At 62.8% G+C, this 20525-nt stretch overlaps 3 protein-coding genes across 6 annotated transcripts; all 3 read right to left on the bottom strand.

Moving 5' to 3' along the window:
• Window positions 1-97: 97 nt before the first annotated feature.
• On the bottom strand, window positions 98-5569 carry LOC128850041 (delta-like protein 3). 2 transcript variants are annotated; one of them, XM_054052916.1, is made up of 7 exons: window positions 5299-5569; window positions 3957-4014; window positions 2731-2783; window positions 1768-2362; window positions 1190-1613; window positions 573-648; window positions 98-162 (listed from the first exon to the last, which is right to left on the bottom strand). In XM_054052916.1, exons 1-7 carry the CDS (start codon window positions 5347-5349, stop codon window positions 157-159), a joined length of 1263 nt encoding a protein of 420 aa, XP_053908891.1. In that variant the 5' UTR covers window positions 5350-5569; the 3' UTR covers window positions 98-156. The 2 variants fall into 2 exon arrangements, with proteins under 2 accessions (XP_053908891.1, XP_053908893.1); XM_054052918.1 differs by having other exon boundaries at window positions 107-162; window positions 573-645.
• Window positions 5570-6123: 554 nt separating this feature from the next.
• On the bottom strand, window positions 6124-13953 carry LOC128850025 (mitochondrial import inner membrane translocase subunit TIM50-like). Its single transcript, XM_054052869.1, has 11 exons — window positions 13726-13953; window positions 12415-12556; window positions 11783-11814; window positions 10504-10525; window positions 10034-10092; window positions 9306-9425; window positions 8547-8651; window positions 7700-7798; window positions 7450-7606; window positions 6498-6604; window positions 6124-6410 (listed from the first exon to the last, which is right to left on the bottom strand). The coding sequence occupies exons 1-11, from the start codon at window positions 13915-13917 to the stop codon at window positions 6306-6308; spliced, it is 1140 nt and encodes a 379-aa protein (XP_053908844.1). The 5' UTR covers window positions 13918-13953; the 3' UTR covers window positions 6124-6305.
• Window positions 13954-14566: 613 nt separating this feature from the next.
• On the bottom strand, window positions 14567-20215 carry LOC128850040 (transcription elongation factor SPT5-like). Of its 3 annotated transcripts, XM_054052913.1 has the most exons (10): window positions 20135-20215; window positions 19953-20057; window positions 19767-19869; window positions 18519-18649; window positions 18033-18138; window positions 17460-17618; window positions 16820-16988; window positions 16173-16375; window positions 15512-15607; window positions 14567-14852 (listed from the first exon to the last, which is right to left on the bottom strand). In XM_054052913.1, exons 1-9 carry the CDS (start codon window positions 20175-20177, stop codon window positions 15583-15585), a joined length of 1044 nt encoding a protein of 347 aa, XP_053908888.1. In that variant the 5' UTR covers window positions 20178-20215; the 3' UTR covers window positions 14567-14852; window positions 15512-15582. The 3 variants fall into 3 exon arrangements, with proteins under 3 accessions (XP_053908888.1, XP_053908889.1, XP_053908890.1); XM_054052914.1 differs by lacking the exons at window positions 14567-14852; window positions 15512-15607 and having other exon boundaries at window positions 16243-16375; window positions 17980-18138; XM_054052915.1 differs by lacking the exons at window positions 14567-14852; window positions 15512-15607; window positions 16173-16375; window positions 16820-16988; window positions 17460-17618 and adding an exon at window positions 17626-17946 and having other exon boundaries at window positions 17980-18138.
• Between the last annotated feature and the right edge of the window lie 310 nt (window positions 20216-20525).

The raw sequence follows: 20525 nt of genomic DNA, 5'->3' as shown, positions 1-20525 counted from the left end.
CGCGCTCTCCTCTGGCCCCGCCCACACAGTCTGCGCGCTCCCTGTGGCCCCGCCCCCTCCCGCCCCCCCCCATCAGACTCAGATCAACGCCTCCAAGAGCTTTAATGGTATCAATCCTGACACCCCACCCCCCCAAAGGGGCTCCATCAGCGCCGGTCACACCTATGGGAGAGAAGGGGTTAAAGGCGGGGGTACAAAGGTGTTTGGGGGGCATAAGAGGGTGCACAAAGTGGGGGCACAATGGGGACTGGGGGACACAAAAGGGTTTGGGGGGCATCAGGGGAGCACAAGGCGGGGCATAAAGGGGATTTGGGGGGGTCTAAGGGAGTTTGAAGGGGCACAAAGGGTTGGGGGCACAGAGGTTTTTTGGAGGCACAGAGGGGTTTTGGGGGGCATAAGGGGGGACACAAGGGGGTTTGGGGGGGCACAAAGGTTTTGCGGGGGCACAATTGAGTTGGGGGGCACAAAGGGAGTTGGAGGGCACAAAAAGGGGGGTACAAAGGAGGTTTGGGGGGCACAAAAGGGTTTGGGAGGGCACAAAGGGTTTTGGAGGGCACCAGGGGGGATCTCACTCGGGTCGCGCGGGGCGGCTGCTCTCCCCCGGGGGGGCTCTTGACCGGGGTCCCTACACTGCGCGTGGAGCGGCTGCTGCGGAGAGACACCCCAAAATTAGAGGGGGACCCCAAAAAGAGGAGGGGGATACCCCAAAACACCCCGAAAAAGGGGAGGAACCCAAAACCACCCAAAAAGGGGGAGACCCCAAAATGGGGGGAGAGACCCCCAAGCCCCCCAAAGGAGATGGGGGATCCCCCAAAAAAGGGGGGAGAGACCCCCGAACCTCCCAAAGCAGAGGGGGGAGACCCCAAAATGGGGGGGAGAGACCCCCAAATCCCCCAAAGCAGAGGGGGGAGACTCCAAAGGAGACTGGGGACCCCCCAAAAACGGGCGGGAGAGACTCCCAAACCCCCCAAAGGAGATGGGGGAGACTCCAAAGCCCCCGAAAGCAGAGGGGGGGAACCCCAGAACTTGGGGGAGAGACCCCCAGACCTCCCAAAGCAAAAGCGGGAGACCCCAAAACAGGGAGGAGAGACCCTAAAGCCCCCAAAGTGGAGGGGGGAGACCCCAAAACCCCCCAAAGGATTTGGGGGATCACCCAAAAAGGGGGTGCCCCCCAAAGCCCCTCTCTGACCTGCGCAGGCGCCGGGCGGCCACGGCGAGGGCGACAGTGGGCGCCACAAGGGCGAGAGGCAGCAGAGCAGCAACGGCAAAAGGGGGTGCACGGGGCGGTCTGGGGGTGCCCCCCACTTCCTCCTCACAACGGGCGCCCATGAATCCGGGGGCGCAGGCGCAGACGAGGCCCGAGATGTGGGTGAAACAGGTGCCGCCGTGGAGGCACGGGCGCGAGGCACAGGCATCAGCGCGATGGCGGCACGTGGGACCGGCGTAGCCGAGGGTACATGAGCAGGTGAAGGCGTTGGCGCCATCTTGGCAGGTGCCACCATTGGCACAAGGATTGGGAGAACAGTCGTCGGTGTTGATCTCGCAGCGACGGCCCACAAAACCCGGGCGGCATTTGCAAAGGGGACCCCGGCCCAGGTCCTGGCAATGGCCGCCTGAGGGGACACCACAGGGGCATTGGGGACGTGGGGGGACATTGGGGATGTGGAGGATGTTGGGGATGTGGAGGATTGGGAGGACATTGGGGACATGGAGGATCTCAAGGACATCTGGGATGTGGAGGATCTGGAGGCTGTTGGTGGCACTGACCGTGCAGGCAGAGGCCGTGGTGGCAGCGGTCGGCGCGGCGCTCGCAGTTGGAGCCGCGGTAGCCATGGCGGCAGCGACAGGTGTAGCCGGTGCTGGAGGTTGGGACACACCAACCCCCGTTGAAACAGGGACCCAACGCGCACGGGGACACCGACGGGGACATTGCCGCAGCCTCCAACGCCACCGACGGGGCCACTGGAGACACCAAAGGGGCTTCTGGGGCCACCACAGGGGCCATTGGGGCCACCAGGGCCGACGACGGTGGTTCTGGCGCCACCACGGGGGCCATTGGTACCATCGGTGCCACCACTGGGGCCATTGGTGCCACCAGGGCCGCCGACAGTGCTTCGGGTGCCACCACCGGGGCCATGGGTGCCACCAGAGCCACCAACGGTGCTTCCGGGGCCATCACCGGGGCCATCGGTGCCACCAGGGCCACTGACGGTGGTTGTGGTGTCACCGCTGGTGCCATCAATACTTCCAGAGCCACCGGTGCCACCACCGTGGCCTTCAGAGCGACCGCCGGGGACAGCAGGGACACAGATGGAGTCGTTGCCGGTGGCACCGCAGCACCAGGGGGGGCACAGCCAGGACCCTGCGGTGACACAGGGTGACATGGGGGTGATGAGGGGGACAGGGGGACTCTAGGGTGACAATGGAGTGCCAACAGGGCGACACAGGGTGACAATGGGGTGATGGGGGAAGGGGGGGGGCGCTCTGGGGTGACAATGGGTGACAATGGGGGGCTCTGGGATGACGCAGGGTGACAATAGGGTGACCGGAGGCTCGGGTGACACAGGGTGACAGTGGGGGGTCTTTGGGGTGACATGCGGTGACAATGGGGTGATGGGGGGCTCTGGGGTGATGGGGGGCTCTGGGGTGACAACGGGGTGACAATGGGGTGACGGGGGCTCTGGGATGACACAGGTTGACAATGGGGTGACAGGGGGAGTCCCCACTCACCATGCAGGAGCCCCCACTGGTGCAGGGAGAGGCGCAGGGGTCCTGGCAGCCACCTGGGGGGGCGACAGGGGGGGTCAGAGGCACCCATGGGTGATGGGGGGGGGAGCTCAGGGTGCTTTGGGGGGGGGTCAGAGTGCTTTGGGGGGGTCAGGGTCCCCCATAGGTTCGGGGGCGTGTCAGGGTGCTTTGGGTGGGGGGTCAGGGTCCCCCATAGGTTCGAGGGTGCTCACGGTGCTTTGGGGGGGTCAGGGTCCCCCACAGGTTCAGGGGGGTGCTCAGGGTGCTTTGGGAGGGGTCAGGGTCCCCCATAGGTTCGGGGGGGGGGTCAGAGTGCTTTGGGGGGGGGTCAGGGTCCCCCATAGGTTCGGGGGGTGTCAGGGTGCTTTGGGGGGGTCAGGGTCCCCTATAGGTTCGGGGGGGGGCTCAGGGTGCTTTAGGGGGGGTCAGGGTCCCCCATAGGTTCAGGGGGGGGTCAGAGTGCTTTGGGGGGGGTCAGAGTGCTTTGTGGGGGGTCAGGGTCCCCCATAGGTTCGGGGGGGTGCTCAGGGTGCTTTGGGGGGGGTCAGGGTCCCCCATAGGTTCGGGGGGGGGGGTCAGAGTGCTTTGGGGGGAGGCTCAGGGTCCCCCATAGGTTCTGGGGGGCGCTCAGGGTGCTTTGGGGGGTCAGGGTCCCCCATAGGTTGGGGGTGGGTCAGGGTGCTTTGGGGGGTGCTTAGAGTCCCCCATAGGTTCTGGGGGGGCTCAGGGTGTGACTCACGGCGGCTGCGGCAGTGGAGGGGCTCCGGGCAGGCAGGGGGGGTCCAGCAGGGCCTTGGGGGGTGTTGTGGGGCACAGTGGGGGCCGCGGGAGGGGGGGCGGCAGCGAAGGCGGGCGCGGAAAACGAGGCCCCCCCCGGTCCCCCCCCACCACGGCCCCCCTGGAACCAACCGCCACCGGGACCGTGCGCGGCCCAACAGCCGCATCGGGGGGGCTGGGGGGGGAGCAGCGTCAGAAACCCCCCAAAACACCCCCAAACCCCACAGCTGCCCCCCAACCTCCCCTCAGTGCCAATTTGCCACCCCAAACTCCCCATTTGCCCCCCAAACCCACCATCTGCTCCCCAAACCCCCTATTTATCCCCCCAAAACCCCCCATTTGCCCACTCAAATCCCCCAAACTCCCAACTAGTCCCCCCAAACCCCCCCTTTGCCACCCCTAAGTCCCCCACTTGCCCCCCGCCCCCTCACCCCCGGAGCCTTCGGCCTCATCCAACCGCCAGGACTCGATGACGAGGGACACAGTGCCCTGGGGGAGAAGGGGGGTGTAATTCTGTGTCCCTTTGAGGGTGCCAGGAATGATGTGAGAGGGGTCAGAGTGGGGGGGCACGTTTGGGGGGGGGTGTCAGGGTGCTTCGCGGTGTCAGTTTGGGGTGTCAGTTTGGGGGAGGTCAGTTCGGGGTGGGGGCAGTTTGGGGGGGTCGGAGGCAGTTAGGTGGAGATTAGGTTGGGGGGCAATTTGGGGTGGGGGCAGTATGGCGGGGGAGATCAGGTTGGGGGGCAGTTTGGGGGCAGTTTGGGGGGGCAGTTTGGGGGGGACATCAGGTTTGGGGGCAGTTTAGGGGGTCAGTTTGGGGGATTCCTCACCGGCCATGGGAAGGCAAAAGGCAGTCGCAGCACTCGGGGGGCCCTTGGGGTGGGGGGGGGTCCAGGGGGGCTGTGTGTGACCCCCAGACTGCATCCGCCCCCCCCGGGTGGGCGAAGGCAAAGGCGGAAGAGGAGGAGGCAGGAGGGGGGGGGGGAACCCCCACATGGACCCCCCGCCTCCCCCCGTGCCCACAGCACCCGCAGCTCCAGCTCTCCCGAACCCTCCGTCTGCGGGAGGGGTCAGAAAGCCATAGAGACCCTCCCCAAAACACCTCCAGAAACCCCAGAGACCCCCTTGACCTCCCACCACTCCCCCCCAGGACCCCCTCAAACAGCCCCAGGACCCCCTCGAGACCCCCTTGACCTCCCCCCACCCCTCCCCCCCCAGGACCCCCTCAAACACCCCCAGAACGCTCGAGATCCCCTTGACCTCCCAATTTCCCCCCCAGGACCTCCTCAACCCTCCCCCAAAAAACATCCTCAGGACCTCCTGAAACCCTCACAAAACACCTCCAGAACCCCTCGAGATCCCCTTGACCTCCCAACTCCACCCCAGGACCCCCCCAAACACGCACAGGACACCCTGAGACCCCCTTGACCTACCACCCACCCCCCCAGGACCCCCTCAAACACCCCCAGGACCCACAGAGACTCCTCCCTAAAACACCCCCAGAACACCCCCCTCATCCTTTGAGACCCCCCCCCATAACCTTTGGGGACCCCCTTGTCATCCTTTGAGACCCCCTCTCATCCTTTGGACCCCCCTCTCATCCTTTGAGACCCCTCTCATCCTTTGAGAACCCCCCATCCTTTGGACGCCCTCTTCATCCTTTGGACCCCTCTCATCCTTTGGGGACGCCTCCCCATCCTTTGGGGACCCTCCATCCTTTGCCCCCCCCCCCATCCTTTGGACCCCCCCCATCCTTTGGGGACCCCCCCCCCTCACCCATGGGGCGCTCAGGAGGGTGAGGATGGCTCCAAGCAGCAGTGCAGCCATGAGGAGCGGTGGGAGCAGGATGCGATTCTGGGGTCCCAGTTGCTCGGGGGGGAGCGAGGAGGGGATCCTCCTCCTCCAGAGCTCAGTGCACTCTGAGCCCCCCGCAGCCCCCCCGGACCCTTATAAAGGGTCATACCACGCCCCCTTCCTCAAGCCACGCCCCATCCTGGAACATTGATGTTCCCAGGCCATGCCCCCTTCTCCCAAAGCCACGCCCACTTCTCCCTCAGCCAGACTCCTGCTGCACGCAGTGCCCCCCACACCCCCAAACCCCCCACTTGCCCCCTCAAACACTCCGACTTCCCCCCAAACTACTCAAACCCCCCATTTACCCCCCCAACACCACTAATGCCTATTTGCCCCCAAACACCCCATTTGACCCTCCAAATCCCGCATTTGCCCCCACAACCCCCCATTTACACCCCCAATCCCCCCATTTGCCCCCCCCGGGCCCCCTCACTGGCAATTTGCCCCCAAACCCCCCATGTGCCCCCTCAAACCCCACATCTACCCCCCAATCCCATTTGCCCCCAACCCCCCCCCCAAGGCCCCTTTTTCTTAGGCCACGCCTCCTCCCTCTTAGGCCACGCCCCCAAAGGCAGAGGAGGGGCAACCCTTGAACCCCCGCCTTCGGCCCACTCCATCTCAGCCCCAGAGATGGAGGGGGGGCGCCCTCAGAGCTCCCCCTTCAGCGCAGCACCCGCAGCTCCATTCGCCCTTTATTCACCCCTAAAACCCCACAAATCACCCCAAAAACCCACCCCCAAATCCGCGCCCCCCCCTCAACTTCCGCCTGCAGCTTCCATCCAGTCCTCTGGAACGGGGCAGGGACACACACACACATCGAAGGGGGTGTCCCCATCGCCCCCCAATGACGTCACGGCTGTGTCACAACAATGTCACGGCTGTGTCGCAATGATGTCACATCTCTGTCGTGATGACATCATGGCTCAATGTCACTGCTGCTTTGATCGAGGCCAAAAGCGCCCGGTCAACCCCCCCAGGAACATCCCTGTCGGCTTCTTTCCTTGCGCCAACTCTGCCAGACGCTGTTGCTCCTCCTGATGGATGGATTTTGGAGTGAAAATCGACCATTTTGGGCAACATGGTACCCCCCCTCCTTCAAAAACAAAAATGGCTGCTCATACCTCCTCGAGTCGCGTCCGGCGCCGTTTGAAGGCCGCCAACGGATCCTCCTCCAGCGCGTAGTTCTCCAGCACCGGCCGCACGTCCTCCACTCCACTGAGAGCGATGGCTGCACAGAATGAGGGGGTCAGAGAGTTTTGGGGGTCAGAGAGAATTGGGGGAGTCAGAGGGATTTGTGGGGTCAGAAGGGACTGGGGCGGTCAGAGGGGTTTGGGGTGTCAGAGAGAATTCGGGGGGTCAGAGGGGTTTGGGGGTGTCAGAAGGGTTTGGGAGGGTCAGAGGAGTTTATGGGGGTCAGAAGGGATCGGGGAGGTCAGAGGGGTTTAAGGGGGTTAGAGGGGATCTGGGGGGTCAGAGGGGTTTGGGGGCATCAGAAGGAATCAAGGGGGTCAGAGGGGTTTGAGGAGGTCAAAAGGGATTGAGGGGTCAGAGAGGATCAGGGGGGTCAGAGGGATTTTGGGGTGTCAGAGGGGTTTGAGGGGGTCAGAAAAGATCGAGGGGGTCAGAGGGGTTTGAGGGGTCAGAGGGGTTTGAGGGAGTCAGAGGGGTTTGGGGCAGTCAGAGGGGATTGGGGGGTCAGAGGGGTTTAGGGGGTCAGAAGGGATTGGAGGTGTCAGAGAGAATTGGGGGGTCAAAAGGGATCAAGGGCGTCAGAGAGGATCGGGGAACTCAGAGAGAATTGGGGTGGTCAGAGGAGATCGGAGGGGTCAGAAGGAATTGGGGGGTCAGAGGGGTTTAGGGGAGTTAGAGGGGATTGGGGGGGTCATGGGGGGGGTTGGGGTTCACTGACTCTTGAGGAAGGTGGTGATGTTGGTTTGGGGAGGTCTCAGAGGGGTTTAGAGGAGTTCAGGGGGGGTTGGGGGAGCTCAGAGGGGTCAGAGGGGCTCAGGGGGGTTTTGGAGTCCCCGGGTCGGTTTTGGGGGGGCTCGGGGGGGAGTTTTGGGGTTCACTGACTCTTGAGGAAGGCAGTGAGGTCGTAGAGCGCGCGGTCGCCAGAGCTGCCGTCCCAGCGTGGCAACGCCAAACCATTGAAGGGTTGGAGGCAGAAAGCTTCGCGCCGGCAATCGACGACCACCACACGCGCCGGGTCACGGTTCAGGCACGAGATATCCTGGGGGGGGGGGGGGAGTGTTTTTTGAGGTGACGGGGGTGAAGGGGGGGGTCTTAGAACCCCCTAATTTCCCCCCAGTGCCCCCCCCCAGACCTTAACGTGGTGCCCATCCATGTAGCGCGTGGCATCGCGGAAAAGGCGGTACGAGACAAAGCCGTTGGGGTCAATGCTGTCGATGAGGGGGAAGGCGGTCTGGGGGGGTGGAAAGGGGGTAAAAAATAGGGGGGGGCAAAAAAGGGAGGGTAAAAATGGGGGGGGCAAAAAGGGGAGGTAAAAGTATAACGAGGGTAAAAAGAAACGGGGAAAAGAAAGGAGGAAGGCAAAAAGAGAGAAGGGAAAGGGTTAAATGGGGGAGAAAGCGGGGGGAAAAGAGGGTAAGAAAGGGGGGGCAGAAGGGGGGGAATGGGGGAAAGGGAGGGGGGAAGGGGGAGAAAAAGGGGGGAAGGAGGGGGAAAAGGGGGAAAAAGGAGGGGGAGCAAAATGGAGAGGGGAAAAAGGGGGGGAAGGAGGGGATAAAGGGGGGCAAACGGGGAGGGGAAAAAGTGGGGGAAAAGGAAGGGGAAAAGGGGGGGAATGGGGAGGAGAAAAAGGGAGGGCAGAAAGGGGGGGGCAAAATGGGGAGAGTCACGCTGCCCCCATTTCCCAGTTCCCCCGTCCCATTTCCCAGTTCCCCCATTTCCCGCTGCCCCGCCAGATCCCACTGCCCCCATTTCCCAGTCCCCCTCCATTTCCCAATTCCCCCATTTCCCACTGGCCCCATTTCCAAGTCCCCCCCCTAATTCCCAGTTCCCTCATTTCCCACTGCCCCCATTTCCCAGTCCCCCCTCATTTCCCAGCCTCCCCCATTTCCCACTGCCTCCATTTCCCAGTCCCCCCATTTCCCACTGCTCCCATTTTCTGGTACCCCCGCTATTTCCCAGTTCCCCCCACACACACACACCATTCCGGTCTCGGCGGTGAACACCACGATCTCATAGAGGGGCGACAGCTCCTGCAGCAGCGCCGCGATCCCAGGGCGCTTCTTGAACCGCCAGCCTGTCACCAGCTGGGGGGGCAAAGAGGGGGGGGGTCACGGGGGGGGGGGGCACTGGGAGGCAATGGGAGGCACTGGGGGGCAATGGGAGGGACTGGGGGGGCATTGGGAGGGACTGAGGAAGCACTAAGGGGGCAATGGGAAGCACTGGTGGGGGAACTGGGAGGGATTGAGGAGGCACTGGGGGGGCACTGGGAGGGGCTGAGGAGGCATTGAGGAGGCACCTGGGGGGGGCACTGGAAGGCACTGAGGAGGCACTAGGAGGGCAATGGGAGGGACTGGGGAGGCACTGGGGGGCAATAGGAGGCACTGAGAGGGACTGAGGAGGCACTAGGGGGGGCACTGGGAGGGACTGGGGAGGCACTGGGAGGGATGGAGGAAGCACTGGGGGGCAATGGGAAGCACTGGGGTGGCACTGGGAAGATGTGATCCATGGGCAATTCTTGAACCCCCAAACTGATACAAACTCGGGGGGGGTCCCAGAGCTGTCGGGGGGTCAGAAAGGGGAGGGTCCCGGGGGGTCCCAGAGCTGTTGGGGGGTCAGAAAGGGAGGGAGGCAGGAAGGGGGGGGCAGGGGGGTCCCAGAGCTGTCAGGGGGTCAGAAAGGGGGGGCAGGGGGGTCCCAGAGCTGTTTGGGAGGGGGTCTCAGGGTGGGGGGTCACTGACCGACCACTCGGGGTGCAGGAGGACCCCCGTCAGCTCGATGACGAGTGTATAGGGGGGCTGATAGTAGGGCTCACGCAGGGGGTCCGGCAGCAGTTTGGGGCTCGTGGGCTCGATAATCATCTGGGGGAGGAGGGGGCACAGCCATAAGGAGGGGGGGCACAACCATGGGGGGGGCACGAAATAGGGATGGGACCCCAAAAATGGAGAGAGGAACCCCCAAAGGGATAGGGACAACTCCCAAGGGAAAACACCCCCCCCAAAGGGATTAACACTCCCCCCAAGGATTAAGACCCCCCCCCCAAGGGATTAAGACCCCCCCACAAGGGATTATGACCCCCACAAAGGATTAAGACCCCCTCAAAGGACAAAGAAACCCCCTCAAAGGATTAACATCCATCTCGGGGATTAAGACCCCCCCAAAGGATTAAGACCCCCTCAAAGAATAAAGACCCTCTCCCCAAAAGGATAAAGACGACCCCCAAAGGATTAAGACCCCCCCCAAGGGATTAAGACTCCCCCTCCAAGGGATTAAGACACCCCCCCCAAAAGATTAAGACCCCCCAAGGGACAAAGAACCCCCCCCAAGGAATAAAGACACCCCCCCCAAAGGATAAAGACCCCCCAAACTGGAGCAAATCCCCCCAAAATGGGGTGAAACCCCCCCAAACTGGAGTAAACCTTCCTCAAAATGGGGCAAAGAACCCCCCAAATTGGGGTGCCCCCCCTACCTGTCTGTAGTCCTTGAAGTACTTGTAGGTCCTGCGGAGCTGCTGGATCCCCACAGGGTCTGCAGGGAACCCCCCCACCCCAAAATTGGCACAGACCCCCCCAAAACTGAACCTTCCCCCCCTAAATTGGCATAGACCCCCCAAAAAATGAGCCCCCACCCCTAAATTGGCACAGACCCCCCCAAAACTGAGCATTCCCCCCCAAAATTGGCACAGACCCCCCCCAAACTGGGACACAGTCCCCACATTGTCCCCAAGGAGGGGACACAGCCCCCCCCTTGTCCCCAAGGAGGGGGACATGGCCCCCCCCAACCCAAAGAGGGGATATTTCTCCCCCTCCTACTGCGATAACGACCCAACTCCACCCCAGAAAAAGCCCCTTTTGTTTAACACTGAGGTGCGAATTCCGTTGGTGAAGGAGGGGGACAGGGGGGGCTGTGACCCCCACGCCCAGCTCTGAATTCACTCACCAGCATCGAACTCATCCGGGATCTGGGGGAGACAGGGGGGGGTCAGGGTAGGGGGGACAAGGGACCCTCTTGGGGACACGGGGACAACCTTTTGGGGACACGGGGACCCCCTTGGGGACACAAGGACACGCTTAGGGACACAGGGACCTCCTTGGGGACATGAGGACCCCCCTGGGGACACAGGGACACACCTGGGGACACGAGGACCCCTTTTGGTGGACATGGGGACCCCTTGGATACATAGAGACCCCCTTTTGGGGACACAAGGACACACTTGGGGCACAAGGACCCCCTTCTGTGGACATGGAGACCCTTTTGGGGACACAGGGACCCCCTTTTGGGGACATGAGGACCCTCTTAGGGACACAGGGACACGCTTGGGGACACAGGGACCCCCTTTTGGGGGCATCTGACCCCCTCTGGGGGACATTTGACCCCCTTGCGGACACAGAGACCTCCTCAGGGATAATTCTGAGGGGACAGGGACAATTCCAGAGGACAGGGATGATTCCAAAGGGACAATTCCGGGACGGAAGGGGCCACTTGGCAGGTAGGTGACATCGTTTGGGTCCCCATCCCCACCTTTGATGTCCCCTTGTCACCTCGGCCCTCGCAGAAGCGCCCATCAAAGCCCCTTCACACCTCCCAGAATGGCCAGAAAGTGTCACCTCCTTGGGGACACTGGGACTCCCTTGGGGACATGGGGACCCCCTTTTGGGGACATAGGACCCCCTTGGGGACACTGAGAAACCCTTTTGGGGACATGGGATCGCCTTTGGGACACAGGGAACCCCTGGGGACACGAGGACCCCCTTCTGAAGACACAAGGACCTCCTTTTGGGGACATGGGACCCCAGGGATCCCCCTTGGGGACACCAAGACCCCCTTGGGGACCACCATGGAGATACAAGGACCCCCTTTTGGGGACATGGGACCCTCTTTGGGACACAGAGACCCCCTTTTGGGGACATGGGACCCCCTTGGGAACACTGAAACCCCCTTTTGGGGACACAGACCTTGGGGAAACCTTCTTGGGGAAACGGACCCTCTTTGGGACACAAGGACCCCCTTGCGGACACGCAGACCCCCTTTTGGGGACACAAGGACCACCTTTTGGGGACATGGGACCGCAGGGACACCAAGACCCCACTGCAGACCACTGTGGGGACACAGGGACCCCCTTTGGGACACTGAGAACCCCTTTTGGGGACACAAGGACCCTTTTGGGAACACAGGGATGCCCTTAGGGACCCACTTGGGGACACGGGGACGCTCTCACCTTGGCTCCATGCTCGTCCACCGCGTTGCTGCCTGTGGTGGGGGGGGGGAGGAGAGAAGGTGAGGGGGGACATTTGGGGACATTTAGGGGATGTTGGAGACACTTTGGGCTGTTTGGGGACATTTTATGCCATGGGGGAACATTTAAAGGCTGGTTTTTTTGACATTTCAGGACATTCTGTAGCCATTTGGGCTGTTTGGGGCCATTTGGGGCCATTTTGGGGCCACTTTAGCTGTTTGGGGCCATTTGGGGACATTTTGGGACGATTTGGGGTCATTTTGAGCTGATTTGGGGCCATTTTTGGGCTGTTTCGGCCCTTTGGGTACACTTGTGGCCATTTTGGGATGATTTGAGGCTGTTTTGGATCATTTCAGGGCCATTTCAGGCTGGTCTGGGGCCATTTATGGCCATTTTTGGCTGTTTAGGGACACTTGGGGCCATTTTGACATCAGTTGGGACTGTTTTGAGCCATTTTTGGCTGGTTTAGGGCCATTTTGGACCATTTCAGGGCCACTTTGGTCTGGTTTGGGGCCATTTTGAGGTCATTTGAAGCTAATTTACATCTGTTTTGGGCCACTTCAGGGCCATTTAAGGCTGGTTTGGGACGTTGAGGGGACATTTGGGGACCGCACCGAAGATGTAGACGACGGCCAAGCCAGTGCCAGCACCGAGCAGCCCAGCCAGCCGCAGAGCCAGCCGCCGCGCTGCCGCCAACCGCTCCCGCCGCCGCCGCTCCTCCTCTTGATCCGGCTGCTCTGGGGGTGGCTCTGTCACCTGTGTGGGGGGGACGGGACACCATCACCTGTGGGGGCTCTGGGGACAAGGAGAGGACACCCCAGGATGAGGGGGAGGACTCTGGGGTCCCTCTATCAGATGCGAGGTTGGAAGAGAACTGTTAGGGAACCCCAAAGACCCCCCAGGACCCCCTTGGGGATCCATAAGGACCTTCCAGGACCCCCTTGGGGATCCATAAGGACCTTCCAGGACCCCTGTGGGGACCCCAGAGGGACTTAGGGTCCCCCTTAGGGACCTTTGAGGACCCTCCATGACCTTTGGGGACTCCCTTGCAGATCCTTTCGGGGACAATTAGGGGTCCTCGAGGACTCTCAAGGACCTTTGGGGACACTTGGGCATCCCCCTCAGACCTTTAGGGATCCCCAGGACTCTTGGAGACTCTCTTGTGGACACTTGGGGACACCCAAGGACCCCCCAGGACCCCTTTGGGGACCCCCAAGGACCCTAAGGGACCCCAGAAACCCTCAAGGATCCACTTGGGGACACTCAGAGACACCCAGGACCCTCAAGGACCCCAGGGACCCCCAAGGACCCCCTTGGGGTTACTCAGAGACCCCCCAGGATCCCCTCGGGGACCCCCAAGGACCCCTAGGAACCTTCAACGACCCCCTTGGGGATCCCCAGGAGCCTGGGAGACTCTCTTGAGGACACTTGGGGACCCCCAAGGAACCCCAGAGACCTTCAACGACCCCCTTGGGGACCCTCAGAGACACCCAGTATCCCCTTGGAGACCCACAAGGAGCCTAAGTGGCCCCCTTGGGGACTCACAAGGAGCCTAAGGGACTCCAGGGACACTCCAGGGACCCCCCAGGAGCCCCTTGAGGACCCCCAAGGACCCTAAGGGGGCCCATTGAGGACTCCCTTGGGGACCCCCAAGGAGCCTAAGAGGCTCCCTTGGGGACCTCCTTGAACCCCCAGGACCCTTCAGGACCCCCTTGTGGACCCCCTAGGACACTTACGGACCTTTGGGGACCCTCGAGGACCCTCAGGAAATTTTTGGGACACATGAGGACCCCCCTATGACCTTTGGCGACCCCCAGGACCCTTGTGGGGACACTTGGGAACCCTCGGGGGCCCCCCAAGACCCTCCTCCCCGCCCAGGACCTTTGGGAACCCTCAAGGACCCCCTTGGGCACCCTCCTGGGCACCTGCTGCCCCCTCAGCCGGTCCCGCAACGCCGCTTCCGCGATGCCGACGGCTCCGGTTGCGGTTCCGGTAGCGGCTCCGGTTCCGGCGGTTCTGGTTCCGGTTCCGGTTCGGGTCCCGGTCACGGCCCGGCCCAAAGCGGCCCCCAAAGCCCCCAGAGCCCCTCGGGCCCCGCGCGCCGCGGTCGCCGCCATCTTGGTTCCCACCCTTTTGCGCCTACGGCGGCCGCGGCGGCCAATGAGGAGCAGCGGAGGGGAGAGGGGGCGGGGATTGAGGGGCGGGAGCCAACGGGGACGACGTAGCCAATCAGATGTAGCCCTCCCTCAGGCTCTGTAGGGCGGGGGGACCCCCATTACCCCTCCCTCAGGCTCTACGGGGCGGGGGGACCCCATTCTCCCGTTCCTCAGGCTCTGTGGGGCAGGGGGGACCCCCATTCTCCCCTCCCTCAGAGTCTATGGGGCGGGGAGACCCCCATTACCCCTCCCTCAGGCCCTATGGAGCAGGGGGACTCCCCTTCCCCCCTGCCTCAGGCTCTACGGGGCAGGGGAATCCCCATTCTCCCGTCCCTCAGGCTCTGTGAGGCGGCAGGACCCCCATTCTCTCCTCCCTCAGAGTCTATGGGGCGGGGAGACCCTTATTACCCCTCCCTCAGGCCCTATGGAGCAGGGGGACTCCCCTTCCCCCCTCCCTCAGGCTCTATGGGGTGGGGAAACACCCATTCCCCCTTCCCTCAGGCTCTATGGGGCAAGGGGACCCCTATTAATCCCCCCTTTCAAGCTATATGGGGCACGGGGACCCTCATTTTTCCCCCAGCCCCACAGACACTCCAAAAGTGGGGCTGCTGCACCCACAGGCATTTATTCCACACGCAAACCTTGGTACGACATGGGGAAAGAGGCAGAGGGGGGAGAAAATAGAGGTTGGGGGGCACAAAGAAAGCTTCGGGGGGGAATCAGTGGGGCAGGATGAGGGGCACAGGGCACCCTCAGGCCTCTTGCAGCTTCCCCAGGAAGCGCAGGTTGAGGATCTTGAGCTGCTCCTCCAGGTCCATACGGACGATTCCATCCTCACCATCGATGCTCAGCAGGATCCCCGTGGCCTCGCGGTCCTCGCCCAGGATCACCTTCACCTGGGGCCGGGGGGGGGAAAGGGGGCTTTGTGAGGGGGGTCTAGAGGGGCTTTAGGGGGTCCCAGTGGGGTTTGGAGGGGTCCCAGAGGACTGGGGCACTTCTAGAGAAGCTCTAATTGTTCTAGAAGGGTTCAGGGGAGGCTCAAAGGGGTTTGGGGGCTCCCAGAGGGGCTTGAGGGGGTCCAAGTGAGGTTTTGGGGGGTCTTAGAGGGGCTTCAGGGGGTCCCAGAGGGACTAGGGCACTTCTAGAAGAGCTTGAATTGTTCAAGAGAGGTTTTGGGGGGCGCAAAGGGGTCTGGGGGCTCCCAGAAGGGCTTGGGGGGGTCCAAGTGAGGTTTCGGGGGGTCCTAGAAGGGTTTTGGGGGGATTTAGGGGGGTCCAGGGTAGGATCTGGGCGGGTCTGAGTGGCATTTGAGGGGGTCTCAGAGGGGATTAGGAGCATCCAGGGGGGCATTAAAGGGGTCGGGTTGTGGGGGTCCCAGAGTTCAGGGGAGGTCGGGGGGGAGGGTCCAGGGGGCATTTGGGTGGATCCCAGAGGGTATATGGGGGTCGAGGGGGTCTGGGGGGCATTTGAGGGGGACCCCAGGGGTCAGGTGGGTGTCCAAGGGGCATTTGGGTGGATCCCAGAGGGTATTAGGGAGTCTGAGGGGGGTCCCCACCTTGTTGCTCTTGGCCGGGGTGAGGGGCTCGAGGTGCTCACTGGCCACACTGACCACCTTCTCGCTATCGGTCAGGTACACAGAGCAGAGCCCGCCCTGCGTGGGGGTCAGTGCCCCACAGTGACCCACAGCGACCCATAGCGCCCCCCCCCGGTGCCTTCCGCAGCCCCACACTGACCCCCATTTCACAGGAATGCTGTGGATGATGTTGCTGTGCCCCACAGCCTGGCTGTCCAGCCCCACCATTAACCCTTCCCAGCCCCACTGCGACCCCCACATGACTTCCTCAGCCCCACAGCGACACCCCCCCGTGCCCCTCCCCCAGCCCCACACTGACCCCCATTTCACGGGAACGCTGAGGATGCTGCTGCTCTGCCCCACAGCCTGGCTGTCCAGCCCCACAATTGCTCCCCCCCAGCCATACAGCGACACCCTCACACCCTCCCCAGCCCCATAGCGATCCCCCCCATGGCTTCCTCAGCCCCATAGCGACCCTCCCATGCCCCTCCCCAGCCCAAAGCTGCCCTCCAACTCATGGTGACGGCTGCAGATGCCGCTGCTCTGCCCCACAGCCTGGCTGTCCAGCCCCAAAACTGCCCTCCCCAGCCCCACAGTGACCCCCCTCACAACCTCCCTAGCCCCACGTTGCCCCCCAACTCACGGTGACACTGCGGATGACGCCGGTCTGCCCCACGGCCTGGCTGTCCAGGTAGGTGTCGCGTACCTTGACTTGGATGTCGGTGGTGACCCAATCGCTGGAGCTTTGCTCGATGCCCGAGCCAGGGGTGTGGGGTTGTACCCCCCAGGGGACGGCGCTCCCGGCGTCATCGGGCTATAGCCCACGGGGCTGGGGCTCGGGCTGGCCTAGGGGGGACACAAAATGCCAGCATCTAGGGCGACGACGAGGGGGCTCTGGGGGGGGCTATTGGGGGTGTTTCAGCGATAGTAGGGGGGCAATGAGCAGGTTTAGGGGAGCTATAGTGGAGTTTAAGGGGTATTAGGGGGGCAATGAAGCGGTTTAGGGGCAATGAAGGGTTTTTGCAGAGCTATAGAGTGTTCAAGGGGTTTAGGGGAGCTCTGCGGGGTTTAAGGGGTAGTAGGGGGACAATGAGGGGGTTTAGGGGAGCTGTGGGGAGTTTAAGGGGTAGTAGGGGGGCAATGAGCTTATGGGGGTGTACAAGGGGGTTCTTGGGGCTCCGAGGGGGTTGTTGGGGGGCTCAGGGTACCTGTAAGGGCCACGGGGGAGGGCGTGAGGCATTTGGGGGACTCTGGGGAGGCCATGGGGTGGTTTTGGTGTTCGGGGGGTACCTGGTAGGCCATGGGGGACGGCGTGGGGTGGTAACTGGCCGGCGAGTGGGTGTTCTGGTAGCCCACGGGGCTTGGGGCCACCTGATGGTATCCCTGCGGGCTCGGGCTGGGCTGGTACGAGCCCTGCGGTGACGGCACCGCGTACGGCGAGAACTGCTCCGTGTTGTACCTGGTGGGGCAGCAGCTATTTGGGGTCTCCCCATCCAAGTCTGGGGTCCCCCCCCGAAGCCCTTTGTCCCTCCCATCCAGGTTTGGGGTCCCCCCTGAAGCCCTTTGTTCCTTCCATCCAGGTTTGGGGTCCCCCCGAAGCCCTTTTTCCCCCCATCCAGGTTTGGGGTCCCCCAGAAACCCTTTGTCAGCCATCCAGCTTTGGGGTCCCCCAGAAACCCTTTGTCCAGCCATCCAGCTTTGGGGGTCCCCCCCCAAAGCCCTTTATCCCCCCATCCACATTTGGGGTCCCCCGTGGAGACCTTTGTCCCCCCATCCAGGTTGGGGTCCCCCCAACGCAGTTTTGGGGTCCCCTTGTCCCTCTCAATGCAGTTTTTGGGGTCTCCCTGTACCCCCAATGCAGTCTTGGGGTCCCCATTCCACCCCACGCAGTTTTGGGGTCCCCCCCGGTTTTGGGGTGCCCCCGACTCACATGGCAGGGGTGCCAGGGGTCTGGGGGTTGTAGGGCTGTGTGACCTGGGGGGACGCGGGATCAGGGTACCCCGGAGTTTGGGGGTTCGGAGTCCCCCCATAACCCTGCGGCGACGGTGTCGGCTCATCCTCGAAGCCATACTCGAAGTCCTCGTCCGCCCTGAGAGTGCAGCGTCACCCCAAAAATGGCCAATGCACCCCAAAACCCACCACCACACCCCAAAAACAACCACCACATCCCAAAGAAGGGAACTGGAGGAGGGTGGGGTGGGGTTTTGGGGTCCCCCAGACCCACCTGGAAGGGGTTTTAGGGTCCCAAGGCCCCCCCAGGAGGGGGATTTGGGGTCCTCCCATCCTCCTGTGGAGGGGATTTGGGATTTTGTGGTCCCCTAAGAGGGGGTGCTGGGATTTTGGGGTCCCCCCAGGGCCATCTGGAAGGGGTTTCACCTCCTGGGGGGTGTTGGGGTTTTGGGGTGCCCCCTGCCCACTTGGGGGGGGTGTTGGGGTTTTGGAGTGCCCACCTGGAGGGGGTGTTGGGGTCCCAGAGGGTATGTCTGGGTTTTGGGGTGCCCACCTGGAGGGGGTGTTGGGGTTGTTGGGGTCCCATGCCCCACTCTGGGCAGGTGTTCGGCTGCCGTCGTGCAGCGGCGTTTGTGACCCATAGTGGGGAGTGCGAGAGCCTGTGGCGGGGGAGGGGGGCAGTGTCACAGACCCCCCAAAATCTCCAGAGACCCCCAAACCCCCCTCAGAGCCCCACAAAACCCCCTTAGAACCCCCCAGAACTCCCAAACCCCTCCAGAGCCCCCCAAAACCCCCCTCAGAGCCCTCAAGACCCCCCTAGAACCCTCAGAGGCCCCCAAACACCCCTCACAGCCCCCCAAACTTCCCCTAGAACATCCCCAGGGCTCCCCAAACCTCTCCAGAGCCCCCTAGAACCCCCCTCAGAGCCCCCCAAGATCCCATCAAGCCCCCCCAGGCCCCCCCAGGCCCCTCCAGAGCTCCCTGAGACCCCCACAGACCCCCCAAGGCCCTCCCCAAACCACCCTCCCCCTTGTCTCACCGTCGTGCAGGGGGGTCTGCGAGCCATACATGGGGGTGCGGGACCCCGAGCCGTACATGGGGGTCTGCGAGATCCGTACATTTGGGGTGCGCCCGTAGGCCGAGGCCATCCCGCCAGGGCGCCGCGAACCCCTGTGTGACACCAGCGTCACCCCCGCGGACCCCCACCCACCCACAGGGGGTCCCTGAGGGCCACCCTGGGGGTCCCAAGAGGCACCTTGACCCATTGAGGGCCACCAGACATCTCAAGTGGTCTCTAAGGGCCACTCTGGTCGCCACCTTAAGGTCCCAAGGGCCACCTTGACCCATTGGGGGTCTCCAAGGGCCACTTTGGCCCATTGAAGGCCACCCAGACACCTCAAAGGGATCTCTGGTGGCCACCTTGGGGTGTTGCAAGGCCCACCTTGACCCATTAAGGGCCACCTGACCCACTGAGAGCCGCCTCAGACACCTCAAGGGGTCTCTAAGGGCCACCCCGGGGTCTCTGGTGGCCACCTCGGGGTCTCAAGGGCCACTGAGACCCAGCTTGGGGGTCCCAAGGGCCACCATGACCCACTGAGGGCCACCCAGGACACCTCAAGGGGTCCCTGAGGGCCACCCCAGGGTCACTGGTGGCCACCTTGGGGGTCTCAAGGGCCACCCAGACACCTCAAGGGGTCTCTAAGGCCACCCTGGTTGCCACCTTAGGGTCCCAAGGCCATCTTGACCCATCTGGGGGTCTCCAAGGGCCACTTGGTCCATTGAGGGCCAACCAGGACACATCAAAGGGTCCCTAAGTGCCACCCTGCGAGGTCTCTGGTGGCCACCTTGGGGGTCTCCACGGGCCTTTGCGGACCCATCTGTGGTCTCCAAGGGCCATCTCAACCCATCAAATGATATCCAAGATCCACTCGACCCATCTGGGAGGTCTCCAAGGGCCACCTGATCCATTGACTGGTTTTCCAAGGATCGTGTGGAGTCTCCTAAAGCCATGGAAAAGTCTCTGAGGGCCATCTTGACCTATCTAGGGGTCTCTCAGGGCCACCCTGACCCAATGAGGAGTCTCCAAGGACCACCTGCACCCAACGAGGGGTCTCTTAAGGTTACGTTTCGGGTCTTCCAAAGCCATGAAGGAATCTCTGAGGGCCACTTCGACCCAACAAGGGGTCTCTGAAGGCCACCGTGACCCAACAAGGGGTCTCCTGGGGTCATGCTGGGGTCTATGAAGGCCACCCCGACCCATCTGGGGTTCCCCAAAGCCCTCACTCACACAGTGGTGAGCCGCTGCCGGTCCACCGAGATGGTCTGGCAGGTGGAATGGAGCTCCACGCGCGCCGTCGACTCGGTGGCGTCCTTCACGACGCCAATGTAGCCTTGCGAGTGGGAAGGGGGTGAGGCTGTGGGGTCCCCCCAAAGCCCCCAACCCTGGATGGATTTGGGGGGGGGACACACTGACCTTTGTAGGGCCCTTGGGAGATGCGCACCGTCTGCCCGATGAGGTCGTTATCGCGGCGCCCACGCCCACGGCTCATCCCGGCGCCACCGAAGCCGCCGCGTTGGCCTGGGGGATGGCGAGGGGAGAGTTTGGGGGGGGCGGTTTGGGGATCCCCCATGACCTCCCCAAAGAAAAGCACTGACCGGCGCCGCTGGGGTGTATGGGGCTGCTGAGCCGCGGGCTCATCGGCGCAAAGCCGCCCACGGTGAAGTTGGTGACGTCACGTGGCTGCCGGGGGAGAAAAAATGGGGTGAAAATGGGGATGGGGGCGGAAATGGGGATGGAAATGCAGGAGGAAGGGGAAGAACGGTGGAGAAATGGAGAGGAAAGGGGAAAAAAACAGAGGGAAAAACTAGAGGAGGAAGCAAAAAACCTGGGAGGAAGTGAAATAAACAGGAGAAATAGGGGGGAAGGGGAATAAACAAGGGAAGAACGGGAACGATGGGGAGGGGAGGAGAAAAAAGGGAGAGAGGGAAAAAAGGGGGGGAAGGGGAAAAAACGGGAGAGAAATGGGGGGGGGAGGGGAAAACTGGG

The sequence above is a fragment of the Cuculus canorus genome, chromosome 37 (assembly GCF_017976375.1).
Source record: "Cuculus canorus isolate bCucCan1 chromosome 37, bCucCan1.pri, whole genome shotgun sequence".
Classification (NCBI taxonomy): Eukaryota; Metazoa; Chordata; class Aves; order Cuculiformes; family Cuculidae; genus Cuculus; species Cuculus canorus.
The sequence above is the reverse complement of the archived record's forward strand: the minus strand, read 5'-3'. Positions and strand labels throughout refer to the sequence as shown.